We start from the raw sequence: 15,504 nt of genomic DNA on the forward strand, positions 1-15,504 counted from the left end.
AAAGTGAGTCAAGGTCAGCCTGAATTGCATAGCGAGACCCTGTCTCAAAAAGACAAAAAAAAAACCACGTAAAATTTATAAACATTGATTCTTAGTATAAAAGGTTCAAAAGCTAGGTCATATATAGAAAGATGTCTTGATAGATGTTCTTGATAAAAAGAACAAGCACAATCATAAATAATATAGTAATGATTCTTGTTTTCTTACTAAGCTGTTACAGACTTACAAACCAGTCCCTCCCTCCATCACAGTGAGTAGTACAGTTTCAGATAACACCCCTGGACTCTAATAAAATTATGTGAAAGATAAGTGAAAATAATACAGTATTTTTAGAACTAACCCTGACATTTTAATTCTTAGAGATGAACTGACAAACCCCAATGATCAATTAAACTCACTGATTCATTCCAATTTTAGAGGTCTACTATTTTCTAGATACCATCCTGAGCATTATGGTAATAGCAGTAAAAAAATAAAACCAGACTTGCAAAATGAAACATGCTATACAACAGCAACTGTGTCTATACTTCATGGATGCACCTGCAAAATATAATGCTGAGTGAAATAAGCCAGACACACACACACACACACACACACACACACACACACACACAGATACACTATCTCTTATTTGAGTAAGGCAGAGTCCAAACAAAGAGCAAAATAAAGGGTGGGTGGAAGGAAACAAGGGGATGGATCTGCTGCAAATGGGAAGGAGTTCAGGAGACTGAGGGAGAGGGAAGGGGAGAAACAGTACACCACGCAATACCCACATAGGCGCAAACATTATACGTCACAAACATTATACGTCATAAACATGCGCTAAGAATAACGACAACAAAAGGGGAAAGGGATTTAGAGACGGACAGAGGGAGATAGGTGGGAAGGGGATAAAAAAAAGAACAAGGTGTGGTCTGAACATACACTTACTCCTCAAGATGAAAGCAAAATTCTTGTACTGCAAATATGTACTAAGAAAAAAGAACTCTTGAAGACACTGGCATAGGCACGGACTTTCTGAACCCTAATGGCATAAGAAACAAAATCATGGCTCCACCAATGGGATTAAATCTAATTAAAATCTTCTGCCCCACGAAGGAGCCAATGAACAGAGTGAAGAGACAATCTACAGAATAGGAAAAAAACCGCCAACTATACCCCAGACAGAAGTATCTATAATATGCCGACTAAAAAATTCAGTATGACATCTCCCCAGATAAAAGCCCCACTCAAATATGGGCAACTGAAATGTATAGACATTTCTCAGAAGAAGATGCACAAATGACCAATAAATTTATGAAAAAATGTTTAACATTTCTGGCCATTAGAGAAATGCCAATGAAAAAAACTGAGATCCCACCTTACTTTAGAAAGAATGGCTCTTACAAGCATCCCCACCTGCACAATGGTGGTGGCAGCTGCGGCAGTAAACACGGTGCTGATGGAATACCGCCCACTGTTTTGAGGAGTCCGGATGGCCTGAGCAGTGATGGCATTTCCTCTAGTTCCAGTTCTTCAAGGAAGAAGCTGCATATCAGTGATGCCTCTCACAACCATCACTCCAAAATGAGCCAAAGTTCCAAAAGGTCAGGTGGGCTACGGACAGCTCAGCACCCTCGTGAAACTGGACAAGAAGCCAGTGGAGACCAACGGACCTGATGCCAATCACGAGTACAGTACAAACAGCCAGCATTTGGACTACAAAGACACATTCGACATGCGGGACTTGCTGTTAAGTGCCCAAGGAATGAACATGTAATCATTTGTTTAGGTCAATTTTTCCTTTACTTTTTAAATTTAAAAATTGTTAGATTGAAAGCTTCCTCCTGATCCTGTAGCAGTACACCTGTGGCTTCCGCCACTGCTTTAATATTTAGTCCATCACTAATCTGAAACAAAGGTGGCACTTTGTCATGTTAACCTTAAACTCTAGGCCTTACTGGAAGCCGCTGAAGGGGACACTTCACTATCAGATGAGTACGCAGTGCCACACGTGGTCTTTTACACTGTGGGCCACTCAGTCTTTGCCTTCAGAGGCTCTGACCAGATTGGCTGCTGAAGTGGCCCCTGATTTTCTGAAGGCTTGACGAAGAAAAAAATAAAGTTTACATACTGTTAAAAAAAAAAAAAGAAAGAATGGCTATTATCAAGAAGTCTAATAACAAATGCTGGCAAGGCTGTGGGGACAGAAGAACCCTGCTCTACTCTTGCTGGGAAACTAATCCAGTATGACCACTATGGAAATCGGTACGGAGATTGCTCACAAAATAAAAATAGAAATTCCTTTCATTCCGTTATTCCTCTTCTAGGTATCTTCCAGAAAGAGTTAAATACATTAAATTACAGGGATACATGCATAGCCATGTTTACAGCAGCAGAGTTCATAAGAGCTAAATCTTGAAAGCAGTCAGTATGTTCATCAATAGATGAATGGATAAAGAAAATGTGATACTTGCACACAGTGGAGTACTGCTCTAACAAAAAAGAGGGATAAACTTGAATCATATGTAGGAAAATGGATGCACCTTGAGACCATAATGTTAAGTGAAATAAATCAGATACAAAAGCTTAACTACTGCATGGTCTCTCTTATAAGAGAATCCCAAATTATAACTAAAGAGCAGAATAAAAGAGGTAATAGAAACGAGGAGATAGCTTTCTCTTTTTTTGCAAAAGGGAAAAGGATCAAGATATAGAGGGAGAGAGGAGAGAAAGGAAGAAGGGGATGAAAAAAGAATTAAGATGTGTTATGCACATGTACCTATTCCCTATGATGAATGAAATCATTATGTACTGTGAGTACATAGCAATAAAAATAAAAAAAGAAGTAAAAAAAGTCCAATAATATGTTTTTTTTATAGGGTGCAATCTTAAAGGAAATTTTCTACTTTGACAGAGTAGAATGGCAAATAAAAGAAACTGTGCTTCAAAATTTGCTTTTAATAATATGAAGCTTACCTCTGCAATCAAAGCATAATTGGGAACCATCATTGCAAAAGGTCTAAACAGAGCTTTCAAATTATCTGGCAATTCGGTTCTGCCTGCATATCCAGGATTCATTGTGATGAAGGCTGCACAAGTCATAACCAGTTTTATTTCCCGCCCCTCAAACATGAATCTAGAGAGCTGTTTAAAGAGAAAGTACAAATTAATATGTCTCTGGATGTTTGTAAATTCTTTCACATAATTACTACTTGAATTCAAGACTCTCATAAAGGAGTAGTCAAACAAAGACTACTGAGTCCTGCTGAGGAACAACAGGAAGCATTTCTCTCTGATTCTGTTCTGGATACCTCTCATCCCTTCTGTGCTCCATGTTTATTGCTCTCTGCCTTCCTGTCCCTGCCTTGCCCCTACCTTTGTTGTCTTTCCTGGACAGCCCTGAAATCTTCTAGTCTCAGTATTTTTTTGCTGGGACTCAATTCAATTTAGACTAATGGCCACAAAACCTCCTCCATTCCCACTTCCTGCTGTTCCTCAAGAAATTCCAATGCATTTTTCATCTTTGGATGATTGAGGCCTCATTCTCATCACATTTGGTGCCACCCTTTCCCTTTATTCAACAGCAAACACTTGTTGAGTCCCTGATGTAAGCGAGGCCCTGGGTTAGCCCTAGAGGTGCAGAACTGAAGGAGTCTCACTCTTGAGCCCTTGGGAGGCTCTCAGGCTTGCTATGTGCAGTCGGGTCTGTAAATGGCGGCCTTTCAGAGCAACAGATGCTACAGTGGATGTGTGTGCAGTCAGTGTGCTTGAGACCTGAAGAAGGAAGAGGGGCTTTTCAGCTAGATAAGCAGGGCAGCCTTCCCAGGCAAAAGAAGCAGGTACAAGAAAGAGCACTGCATGTTCAGGGAATGGCCAGCAATTTACTTCGTAAAGGGTAATGCAATTCTAGAGGAAAAGTTTACCTAGGCCATGGGCCTGAGCCCCAAGAGCCTTGGAAGCTAAGCTAAGGAATTTAGCATTTGTCCCATGCTTGGCAAGGAAGAAGAGACTTTTAAGAGAAGTGACAGGATCAGAGATGGTAGTGGAGAAGTCGGGCAAACTATGGACAGGGAGACTGGTTAGGAATGGTCACTGGGAAGATGATGCAGGCCAGAATGTGAGAGGTGTTAAGGTGGGGTGAGGAGAACCCAGCAGATCCAATCTGGGGATGGCTTAGATTCTGGTTGATAGCAACAGGACACATCAGGGGTGAATTCAAGGTTTCCACTTGGGCCATGGGATGGCGGTGCCATGATAGACATGAGGAATACTGTGGAAAACCAGGGTGAAGCTGGGGCCGTGTGTTACAGCCTGGAGGAGGCTGGTGCTTCATTTATCCCAGGGGATAATACCCCACTCCACCTAGCTCATCTGACCCTTGGCAACTTGAGGACAGGGTTAGCTAATCTCATAGTTCTCCCACTTTCCTTCCACCTCACATGGCTGCCCTCCAGTTGGCAATGCTTCAGCCCTGCCTCTGTTCCCTTTGCTTCTGTCCCCCTCTCTCTCTACTTTGTTCCCAGCTAATTGCTCAGCAAGAGGACAATGATTTACAGGTTACATGTGGAGGTCCTTGCCTTTCACGCAGACCTTCCCAGAACATAGCAGAAGCAGGAGCAATGCTGCTGAAGGAGATAGACTTCAGGGGCACATGGATTTAGGTGAGAATCTTGGTTTTATGATGTCAATTGAAATATTTAACTTCTTTGAATCGTTTTTACCTATAATCCTGTGAAAGTGCCATAGACCTCACAAAGGTTTGATGTAAAGATGAAATAATTGTAAAGAAACTACCACTTAGAAGCTTGCCACAGTCTAATTTCTTTTTATTTGTTTTATACTTTTTTTCTTTGCATAAGAGGCAATCAAAATGCTTCAAAATTCTTCATCAGGGCACCTTTCAATGGGATTAGCTCCTGTTCCCAAGCTGCCGCTCAGTGCAAGGCCTCGTAATGAACCAGAGTGAATCAGCCAAGGGATGAGTGAGGGACCTTTGAGGGGCTGGGGGCTGAGGCTGCTCTTACTTGTAGAGGCTGAACTTCAGTGCTGCCCTTTGATGGCCAAATCTCAGAAGTTCAGCATAGAGTACTTGGGGTCTTGGTCCCACCCTTCACTGTCATAACCATACCAATATAAACTGTTCTCCAGCACCAAGCTCATGACACAAATGTTAAATAACAGAACCACTTCACTACCTTTGTCTGACCCTATGTTCCTCGGATTTTCCATTCAGGAAGTTCTGGATAGATAAGGTGCTCTTGAGTTCCCAGAGGCCATAAGAAAGGTGATGGAAGCCAGGAGAGGCAGCCTTAGAGAAACACAGTAGAAAAGTGAGTAAGTGCGAAGGAAAACAGGAAGTGGAACATAGAAGAAAAGGGGTGTGTGTGTTTGTGTTTGTGTGTTGGAAGCGAGAAGAAAAGCAGAGTTTCACGCTGCCTGACACTGAATCTCACAGAGTCTGCAGTCCCAGATCCCAGCACACTGTTTCTCTGTGTTGCTTTGATGAGGAATTAGTTCACCCACTTAAGTCCTATTGCTGTAGCATTGATAGGTTACACTGAAAACATGCGCTAGATGGGTTAAAGTTAGCATTGTCTTCCTAAGTGTAACGTGGTTGAAGCACACACTGGAAGAAAGCTGCCTGGGTAGCTGCCGGCGCCTTACCTTTGCAGCTTTGGCATTCCTAATGGTGATGAGCTGCTGTGCAATGACTGACAGCACTTCAATGTCAATCCGATTAAATTCATCAAAGCAGCACCAGGCCCCTGACTGCGCCAAGCCACTGAAGAAGCGCCCCATCATCTGAAATCAGAATGAAGCCATTCAGCCTTGCATTGCATATTTTGATATCTTCAAAAGTCAAGCTGGAAGCTGAAATATTAAAGAGAAAAGGGGTAGTATCTGCAAATGAGCAATAGTATTATGTGACTATTATTACTAATGTACTTACTGTGAGTGTGTATCAGAAATGAGCCCCTTTTGCAAAAGGAAATATTTTTGCTTCTCTTTAAATATGATTTGAATGTAATTTTATCCTTAAGTAAAGTGATACTCTAACCAAATGTCTTCATAACTTTCACTGACCTCTGCAAACACTTGACAAATTCTCAAAGGCTCTAACATGCAAAAGACAAACTTAAGGAGGTTTTGGAAATCTAGAGAATTTCACTAAAAGCTTCATTGTCTTTAGAAGGTGCTCTACATGGTAGACAGCATATAGAACTTCTGAGCAGAAGGCCTTTCTGCACATGTTAAGGTGGTCAAAAATTCTTAATTTGTTCTACAGTGGAATCCTAATGGTAGAGAGAAATGAATATGTGCTTATGGCCATACAATGCATACAATATTTTTAAAGAATTCAGTTTTTGGTTGAGCATTTATGTAAATCTGGCATTATACTCTATACCTCTCTTTCAAAACAGAACTAATTTTTTTCTCAAGGAGATCAACTGACCATATACTACTACTGTTCCTTCTTCCAGTTCCCACAAATCACAGAAAGACAGAGAGCTGTGTGTGTGTGTGTGTGTGTGTCTCCATTTCCATGTCTGCACTTACATCTGTGCCTGTTTGATAAAAACATAATGGAAAGGGAAACCATCAGCAGGTAGAGTTTTGAAAAAGATGCTGGAAGATGGGAAGTACATAGAAACGAGTTGGGAAGGGCAAACTGCAGCCCCACAGCAGAGGGAAGGCAGTAATGCCTTTCATTTGGGCCTGAAGGGGATCCAAACCCAACATCAATGCATGCAAGGAAGGCAGACCTCGGTTCTTAGGTAACCCTTGGGAAGCTTAGCACTTGGAAAGACTATGCTTGTGAGAACATTTTCTCCCTGTCCTTTCACTACCCAAGTAAACAAGACTCTTGAGATTTCAGCACTGACTTTGTCCTACCAGGTTGAAAACCAAGGACCTTATTGGAAGAAAGGGGAAGACTGCTTTGGACAGGTGCAAGAGACAGTAGGAAACGACATAAGCTTGGGAGATAAGGATGGCAGACACCAGGAAAGAAAGACAATTCTAGATCTCCATTTCAGTCACTGAGATTGAAAAAAATCATAAAAAGAGAGCTCTATCCAGGGGTGAAAGCCATGGAAATGCACAAATTTGGAAGGAAATCCTTGCTTGACATTCAGTAGAGGCTTCCTGGTTGTTCCATGTTCACGCACACTCTGTGGAAGCCTGTGTCTACACATTCTACCTTACGCTACAGAGCTCACAGTTGTTCTTTTGCTTAGGGAGGGACATTTGTTGAATATGTCTGTACTCATCAACTTAGTCCTCTGTACAGATGTGTGAACCAAGAAGTAAAGGTCAACAGATGCTTGGGAAAAGTAAACATCAAGAAAAAGAAAGAATGAGAACAAACCAAATAGGCAATCGTGGAGAAAATAAGAGATCATTTAGGAAATGAGGGCATTTTAAAAAATTCAAATCAACTCAGAGATTTGAAAGGAAATTGCATTCCTATAATAAAATAAGATACTGTAAAAAAAGGAATCTGCCAAAGATAGGGAACAGTTCTTGGAAACGAATAATACTATAGCCAAGAAAACAAAAGTCAAGTGGATGTACTGAACCTTAGAATAGGTATGACTATACTGGCATTCCTGACCACAGTGCTGGGGAAGGAACCCTTCCATATTTATGGAATGGTATGTATTCTTGGGCATGCACCCCCCTGGTAAATGAAGACTTCCTAAGAAATACCTGTGGATGGGCAACTTTAAAATTAGTAAAAAAGAAAATTCCAGATCTTAATTTTTAATATAGGTTCTTTATTAAAATTTATCTCCTCAAGACTATGCCTGTGGTCATTCTGGGTCCTTGTTTCCATCTGCCCCTCACAAATAAATCTCTTTCTGCCACTCCTGGTTGTGCAGTTTGTGCCTAGCTGAGGAGAAAAGGAGGTCTGGAATTCAGCTCACACATGGCTGTGTTCACAAAGTTGTGTCACACGCAGAAAAGGATGCTAGTACAAGCTAATAACAGCCCTGCTGTCATCCAAACCAAACTGTAATATGGTACGTTTCCTAGGGTACACAAACCTCCAGTCCGCCAAACGAAGGAGCAATTCCAAATATTGATCCTGAACAAAGGAATGCTTTCAATGACTGACTGGATAAGAAATACTTTTACAAGTCAAGTGTTTCTAATATTGCACTTTCCAAAAACATGAAGGAGAGGTCAGTGTGTACAAGCTAAAGATAGCCAGGAATACAGGTATAGTTAAACACAATTGGGTTTATTACTTGTTCTTACAAGGAAAATCACCTGCTATGTGGAGCCCTAGGAGCCATGGAGAAGCCATAGGTTGCCTCAGTGAAAGAATGTTATAAGGCTTTATTGTAAGAATTGGGCTTGTATTAGGACATTTTGGAGAACGTTCAACAAAAAAAGAGTATTGCACTGTGTGTTAGTTTTCCAGGACTTCTGTAACAAATTGGTGGTTTAAACCTACAGAAATTTATTCTCCTTCAGTTCTGGAGACTAAAAGTCTACAATCAGGGTGCTGGCGATGCTATGCCCTCTCCAAAGCTCACGGGGGTGGGGATTCTTCCTGCCTCTAGATTCCAGTACTTGCAGCCAATCCTTGGCATTCCTTGGCTGGCACCGTGTTACTCTATTTTCTGCCTCTTGGCTGTCTTCATATAGCCTTCTTCTTGTGTTTCTCCATCCATACTTTGGTCTTCTTATAATGACACCCATCAATCCCATTCTAGAATGCTCTCATTTTAACTAGATCCCATCTGTAAAGATTCTACTCCCAAATCAGGCAACATTCATAAATATTAGGTGTTAGGACTTGAATATCTTTTTGGAGGACACAGATAAGCCCACAATACTCTGAATTAGGTGTGGTAGAAAGCAGAGGAAAACCAAAAAAAAAAAGGGGGGGTGGGCTGAGGATTTAGCTCAGCAGCACAGCACCTGCCTGGCAAGTACAAGGTCATGAGTTCAATTCCTGGTACCAGAAAAAAACCAAAAAAAAAAAAAAAGAAAGCAGAGGAAATTCTATGATACATATCACAGTAATATTTATCTGGGAAGCTGCAGGACAGCCTGCCTGGAACTATCTCAGAGAAGCAGCAGTTCCTTGGGTTAGAGGAGAGAGGGGGTGTTCAGTCATTTATATGGTTTGGATGAAGTTCTTTTTTTTTTTTTTTTTTGGTTTTGGTTTTTGGTTTTTCTCCGGTACCGGGAACTGAACTCACGACCTTGCGTATGCCAGGCAGGTGCTTTTGCTGCTGAGCTAAATCCCCAGCCCCTGGATGAAGTTCTTATTTGTGTCCATTCTCAGACCTAATTATGACATGGCTTCTGTCTTGCTACATAATGGACATAAAGTGGCCTCTTCTCATGCTGCTGGTCTCTGAAGGTGTTTGTGCTTAACTGGAAAGGCAGAGAGTCTGATAACCAATAACAATAGCAATCAGGGACTATTTTGTTGTTGATGATGGTGGTTGTGTTTCAGAGAGTAATTGTTTAGCGACTGATCATCAGAAATGATTTTTTGAATTATTTCTACCATCTTATTTTATGATGTTTTCTACTTTTAAAAACTTCTCTGTTTTGGAAAATTTCTAAGAGGTGAAAGAAGATATATGTTATTCAGCTGAACAATGACCAACATTCTGCTGTTTTTAAAATGCTCTCCAACATCTTCTTGTTGTTGCAGTATTTTTAATTTTTTGAACAGGAGCTCACTGTGTAGTTCAGGCTAGCTTTTTACTTGCTATGTAGCCTAGGCTGACCTTGAACTCACAGCGATCCTCTTGCTTCAGTCTCCCAAGTGCTGGGATTACTGTTGGAATATTTTAAAGGAAACTTCAGACATCATGTTATTTCATCATAAATTCACGATTACCTTGTTAGAATATGTGAGAATCTAGCATTTTTAGGCCCCATCTGAGGTCTACAGATCAGAATATATATTTTAATAAAAGATGTTATATGCATATTAAAGTTACAAAAGTATTTTTCTTGAAGGAGAAAAAGATAAAAAAGAAATTTTAAAACAACCCATTAACCCTGATCTGGGAATGCTTTGCTTTGAATAGTGGGATGTTCATGATGTAGTGATTCTTTTCAATGGGGATGATATTCCATTAAGCTGCTACGAGCAATCTCTCTACTGTAAGTATTGTGTAAAGGGTTTACATTTTTATACTCGGTTCCAAGCCACAGCAAAGAGGACATAATTATAATTATGGAATAATGTGTAAAATTAACAAATCTTGACATAGTAAAACTGAAACTAGAATAGAAAGTTTGAAGGTTGTGTCTAATAAAAACTTTAATGAGTTGACAGTGTCCAAAGTGTGTGAGTATATATACATATATTTTTTAGTTTTAACAGCAACCACCGGAAAAACTGAAAATGAACAAGGACACCTGCAAGTCCAAAAGTTTCTTTTGAGGGGGTCTGATCAGTCAGAGTGTAGCAGAAAATGTCCTCATCTAGCCTGTATTCTTCAACTTCTGTTAGTTTCCCAGGTAACCTCCAGTTTACTTCAGTTCCTGTTACATACACTTCCTGTTACTTCTGTTTCCCAGAAATGGCTGGTCACTGTGATGCATAGCTGGTCACTATGATACATACTGTAAGAACCAATCGACAACTACCAAATACTCAGCTTCTGTACTTTCTGCTTACAAACTCCACATAATCCCTAAACTACCAGAGATCAGGGTCTGACATTTTTTGAGGTCAGTGCCCATCAGTGTAAAAAAACCTGCCTCCAAATCCTGGGTGATGTTTTGGTGTTTCTGTCTGCTGCTGCATCTGGTGCACTGGCCAAGAAAACTGATCATCTTGACCTCTTTGGTCACTGGCTGTGGCCCTCATGGATGGACAAGGACCTCTTCAGGTCCTGACAGGACATTTGAGGTTTCTCAGATCCCCTTGTAGGTTCTGGAGGACTACTAGCTCACCATTAGAGTGGCTCACATTGGACCTAAAAGGGAGGAGGATACAGTCTGCCCACCTGCCTGCCTGCCTGATTCTGGTAAGACCCCCCAGGGGCACCAGTTTCAGTCTTTGCCTGCTCAGTTTGAGCAGAAGGAAAGGCTGATCACCCCTCATTAGTTAGGCCTCCCTGTCGTTTGGGGGAGGGAATGTTTTCCCCTCCGAGTGCCTGTTGAATGACTGTGTGGATGTAATAGACAGCAAAAGCAACAGACAGTTCTGTCTGCACTCCACAGTGAGGAGGAGGGATTCCTTTCTAAACTACGGTGCTTGATTGGGACCCATCCTGTGGTTCTGTGAAAGCATCTAGAAAAGGACAAAATGGAGAACCTACCAATGCCTCTCCATAGTCTGGATAGTCCCAGTGTTGCTGAGAGGCGAGCAGTCAGGCAGGCATCTAAACGGTCTCTCCCTCTGAGGGGCACCCACTCTTTGTCTGTTGTGCCATTATTTAAGGGCACACCATAGACAGGGAGTCAGCATTGAGTTCCACTCAATCTAAACCCATGGTTTAGGGCTTTTCTGATGATTATGGAGTTCAAATGAAATTACTATTCCTTGTGTCTGAAGGAGAAAAAGATCCATCCTTCCTGAGAATTCTGCCTTGGCAGATGAGTCACTCTTTGTCAGTCGTCGCAGTTGCTGCCAGCACCTACAGTTTCGCTCCTGCTCCTGACTTGTCTGCTTCCAGCCGGCTGAATCAGTTCCAGTTCAACCAGTCATGGCCTGTGTTCAGACACAGGGCCACCCCCGCCCCACCAGGGCCTTCTGCTTCACAGCTACCCTTACAAGCCTATCCTCATCAGATGGGGCCATCTAATGCCCACCATAGATGACTGTCAATTCTTTTTGACTCTGTTCAATGCGGAAATGCTGCTACATTTTGACCCAGAAAAAAACTTATGAATGAGAGAGGTCCCTCCATGAACTGTCAGCCCAGGCTAAGAGGTTGCCATGGCCTTTCCCATAGGTTGCCCCATCAAGGAATACAAAATCCAGCAAAAACAAGCAAAGCAACCCAGTTGCGTGCTTCTCAAAGACACCAAGGAAGGGGTGAAAACCCATCAATGTGCTAAATGTTACTACTGTTCCCAAGAAGCCTAATAAAAGCCCTTCAGACTTTTATGAGAGACTCTGTGAAGTCCATAGGGTCTGTACTCATTGATCCTGAGGCCCCAGAAAATCTACAAATGGTAGACACAGCCTTCATTGCACAAAAAGCACCTGCTATTCACAAGAAAATCCAGTCTTATAGACAACCACACCCTCTGGCCAAAGACCAATATGCAAATTATAAGAGCTATGGACACTAGAAAAATAAAAGCCCATTCAGTCTGAAAGATAAGAACTCTCATAAACTTCAACCTAGAACAGAAAACAACCCTTCCTTAGTCTAATGGGCTCAGACTGGGCTCCCATCTTCAGCTGGGTTATCAGGAGCCCATAATCCACATCTGTTCTGGGGACCAACCTATGACTTTCCTGGTAGACAGTGAAACAGAACTGTGTCGTTACTCAAAAGTCCCCTCTGTCAGAAAAGGTTACCATCACCAGGGCAACTGGGACTCTTGCCTCTCACTTCTTCTGCCAGGCACAAACTTGCAGCCTGGTGGGACATCTTGCCAAACATGAATGAAGCCGGTCCCCATACCACTTCTGGGAAGAGGCCTCCTCTCCAAGTTAAAAGTGACCATCACCAAGCCAGTCAGCCTCCCTCTCATTTAACCCTCCACCTTGAAAGCTGGTCATAACTTTGACTGGTCCCCAAGAGAAAGGAGGATGGCTGCATCAGTCTGACACAGATAGCCACAATCCTGAAATTCTAAAAACTCTCCTCCCAGAGATACGAGCCAAAACTCGCCTCTGGGCCTGGCCATCAACTATGCTCCCACAGTGATGGAACTCTTTGACCCCATAGCCTGTTGAACTGCTGAAATACACCTCTTCTGCTTGTGAAAAAAAAAAACAAACAGTGGGGAATATCATCCAGTTCAGGTTCAAAAGTCAACTGACATGGACTCAACTTCCCAGAGGTTCAAAACTTTGCTTACCCTCTTTGGAGAAGCTCTCATAGCTGACCTCTCATAGTACTAATTTATTATCTACCTTTTTATACAATTACCTGAAAAAGTTATTAAAATATTCTTCTTTTTTTAGAGTTCACATCTATGTGAGGCTAGTTCCTCAAATACTTCAATTAAAATGACACACTGTGACAGACTGAATGTGGAAACAGATATGAGAATCTGACTATATTTTATTATACCAAATATCAGAGATTTTTAAAAGTATAAAAACAATATTACTAAATTTTTTGGTTTGTGATTATTATTGTTTTAAAATAAATAAATATGACAGACACAAGCAGAAAAATCTCAAACTGGTCAATATCAACAGAGGTAACCTATTTCAATAATTGTTAAGAACATAAAGGTGTTCCATGACCAAAAAGCTTGAGAACCACATTACCAAAAAAAAAATCCTTGCAGAATCCTACATATTTCATACTAGGCACACAAGCCTCTGCATTTCTCATTTTCTCATTTTATAAATTTACTCTTTGTTCCCACACTTCTCTGCTATTGTATCTAGTGTCTCGTGTTAGTCCTTTTCCATTTACTGACATGCATAGATTTCTAAGTTATTCCATCATTTCACAAATCCTTCCTGGCCTTGATTCTTGGCTGGACTACACACTCCACTATGTGTTGACTCTTTCTCTTGCTCTGTTTATTTCACTTTAACCATTCCTTGCCCCTCTTCTTTCCCCTTGTTCATCACCCGCTCTTCTTGTCTTGTTTTGGTGTGTCACTTTGCAGAGAAAGTCGCATGAAACATTTAACGTTACCATTCAGATGCAGGAACTTTACCTTGTAGTCCAAACCATCGGAACAGTTAAAGACTACACACTGGATGGCAAGAGCTTTTGCCAGGTCTTTGGTGGTCTCTGTTTTCCCGGTGCCAGCAGGACCAGCTGGTGCACCCCCCAGGTCAAGCTGCAAAGCTCCCATGAGGCAAAGATAGCAGCGGTCCTGAAGAAATCAATGAATTTTCACCATTAAAGAAAAGTGACTGTCTTAATTACTTTTCTCTCACTGCTGAGACAAAATACCTGACACCCAAAGTTTAAAGGGAAAAGGTTTATTTAGCTCACAGTTTGTAGAGGTTTCAGTTCGTAATTGTTTGGTTCCAAGGCAGGGTGGCATGGCAGAGGGGCATTGCAGAGGAGAACCAGTTCATGGCAAGCAGAAGACAACAAGAGCAAACAAGGGACTTTAACAGAGTCCTTCTGCCCCTTTTATCTTATCCAGGGTACTCCGGCTGGGTAACATTCACACCCTTGATCCTAGTGCCCTCGAACCTAGCATTGCACCATGAATCCATTTCAGCATTACACTCCACATCCAGCCACCTCTGAAAAAGTCCCACCTATGACCACATGAGGCTTTGGAGGCCTGTCTAAACACAAGCCATAACAGTGACTCAAGTGAAAAATTCATAAGTCCTTTTCCCTCCTATAGGAGAAGAACCACTATTTTTTAAGGAAGGTTTTACAGCAGTTGACAGATCCTCAAAGATCCATGCACACAGCTAAATAAAGTAATCTTTGTTTTAGCAAATCTTTTTAAAAGTAAATGTTAGATGAAGTTTTTCATGACACTAACCTAATCAGTTAGTGATCAGTAACTTACCGTTAGAGGAGTAATAACCAGTCTTGGGCATGCTCCCAAATATTCGTAACCATATGTGTACTGAGAGAGCGCCATTCTAGCCACACAGTTATCCAGGTCTATAAGCCAATAATAGCGCAGTTGTCTCTGCCACTCAAAGGAGTCAACTGTGTCTACCTATGTAAGTGATATAAACAATATACATATTAGATACACTGATGCCAGAAAGGAACACACGCTTTACTTAAATGAAATCTTCACCTTGTCTTGAACAAGCTCAGTGACTATATCTCTCGCATGCACATCAATAGTAATCAATGCAGTTATGATGTTCCTGTGTAATTTAGGAAGGTTTCCTCTAACTAATGCAGCCAGGGCATTTAATCTCTGCAAAGAAAAAAATTATCATAGTCAATTTTCCAACATCTGCTTGCATATAGAGGGCACGATTGAAAATACAGTAAATGTTTAAATTGTAAAAATCATTACTCTAAGAGGCATATTGCCATTAATCTCCCTCAAAATACCCCCTGTCTCTTTGAACACACTTATCCAATCCTTCTTGTCACTTTCTGAAACAGTTCTGGAAGTTGTTTCTCATGAGTGTCTTTAGGACTGTTTAGTGCCTCAGTGTCTTAGATCTATTCAAGGTATTTACTGTTCACAATCCTTTTGACTTTTGCGGAAGAGCCAGAAGTCATACAGAGCCACACCTGGTAAACAAGGTGGGAGAGGAATGCACCACGATATTTGCACGAGCCTGCCTTTCTGTTGGATGGCACTCAGCAGGAGCAGTCACCATAGTTTTCATTACATCTGGTAAAGACACTCATGAAGGAGGCCTTCCAGAACTGCTTCAGAAAGCAGCAAGAATGATGGCAT

At 41.4% G+C, this 15,504-nt stretch overlaps 1 protein-coding gene across 1 annotated transcript in view; it reads right to left on the reverse strand.

The window, feature by feature from the left end:
• The window catches only part of Dnah6 (dynein, axonemal, heavy chain 6), a 213,410-nt gene that overhangs the window by 109,411 nt on the left and 88,495 nt on the right, over positions 1-15,504 (reverse strand). The window contains exons 27-31 of the mRNA XM_005385447.2: positions 14,884-15,009; positions 14,644-14,799; positions 13,822-13,983; positions 5,647-5,784; positions 2,959-3,126 (exon numbers count right to left, since the gene is read on the reverse strand). Coding sequence (XP_005385504.1) covers positions 2,959-3,126; positions 5,647-5,784; positions 13,822-13,983; positions 14,644-14,799; positions 14,884-15,009 — 750 coding nt within the window. The remainder of the gene's footprint in view (positions 1-2,958; positions 3,127-5,646; positions 5,785-13,821; positions 13,984-14,643; positions 14,800-14,883; positions 15,010-15,504) is intronic.

This window comes from Chinchilla lanigera, unplaced genomic scaffold (assembly GCF_000276665.1).
Source record: "Chinchilla lanigera isolate Chin_1 unplaced genomic scaffold, ChiLan1.0 scaffold00023, whole genome shotgun sequence".
Classification (NCBI taxonomy): domain Eukaryota; kingdom Metazoa; phylum Chordata; class Mammalia; order Rodentia; family Chinchillidae; genus Chinchilla; species Chinchilla lanigera.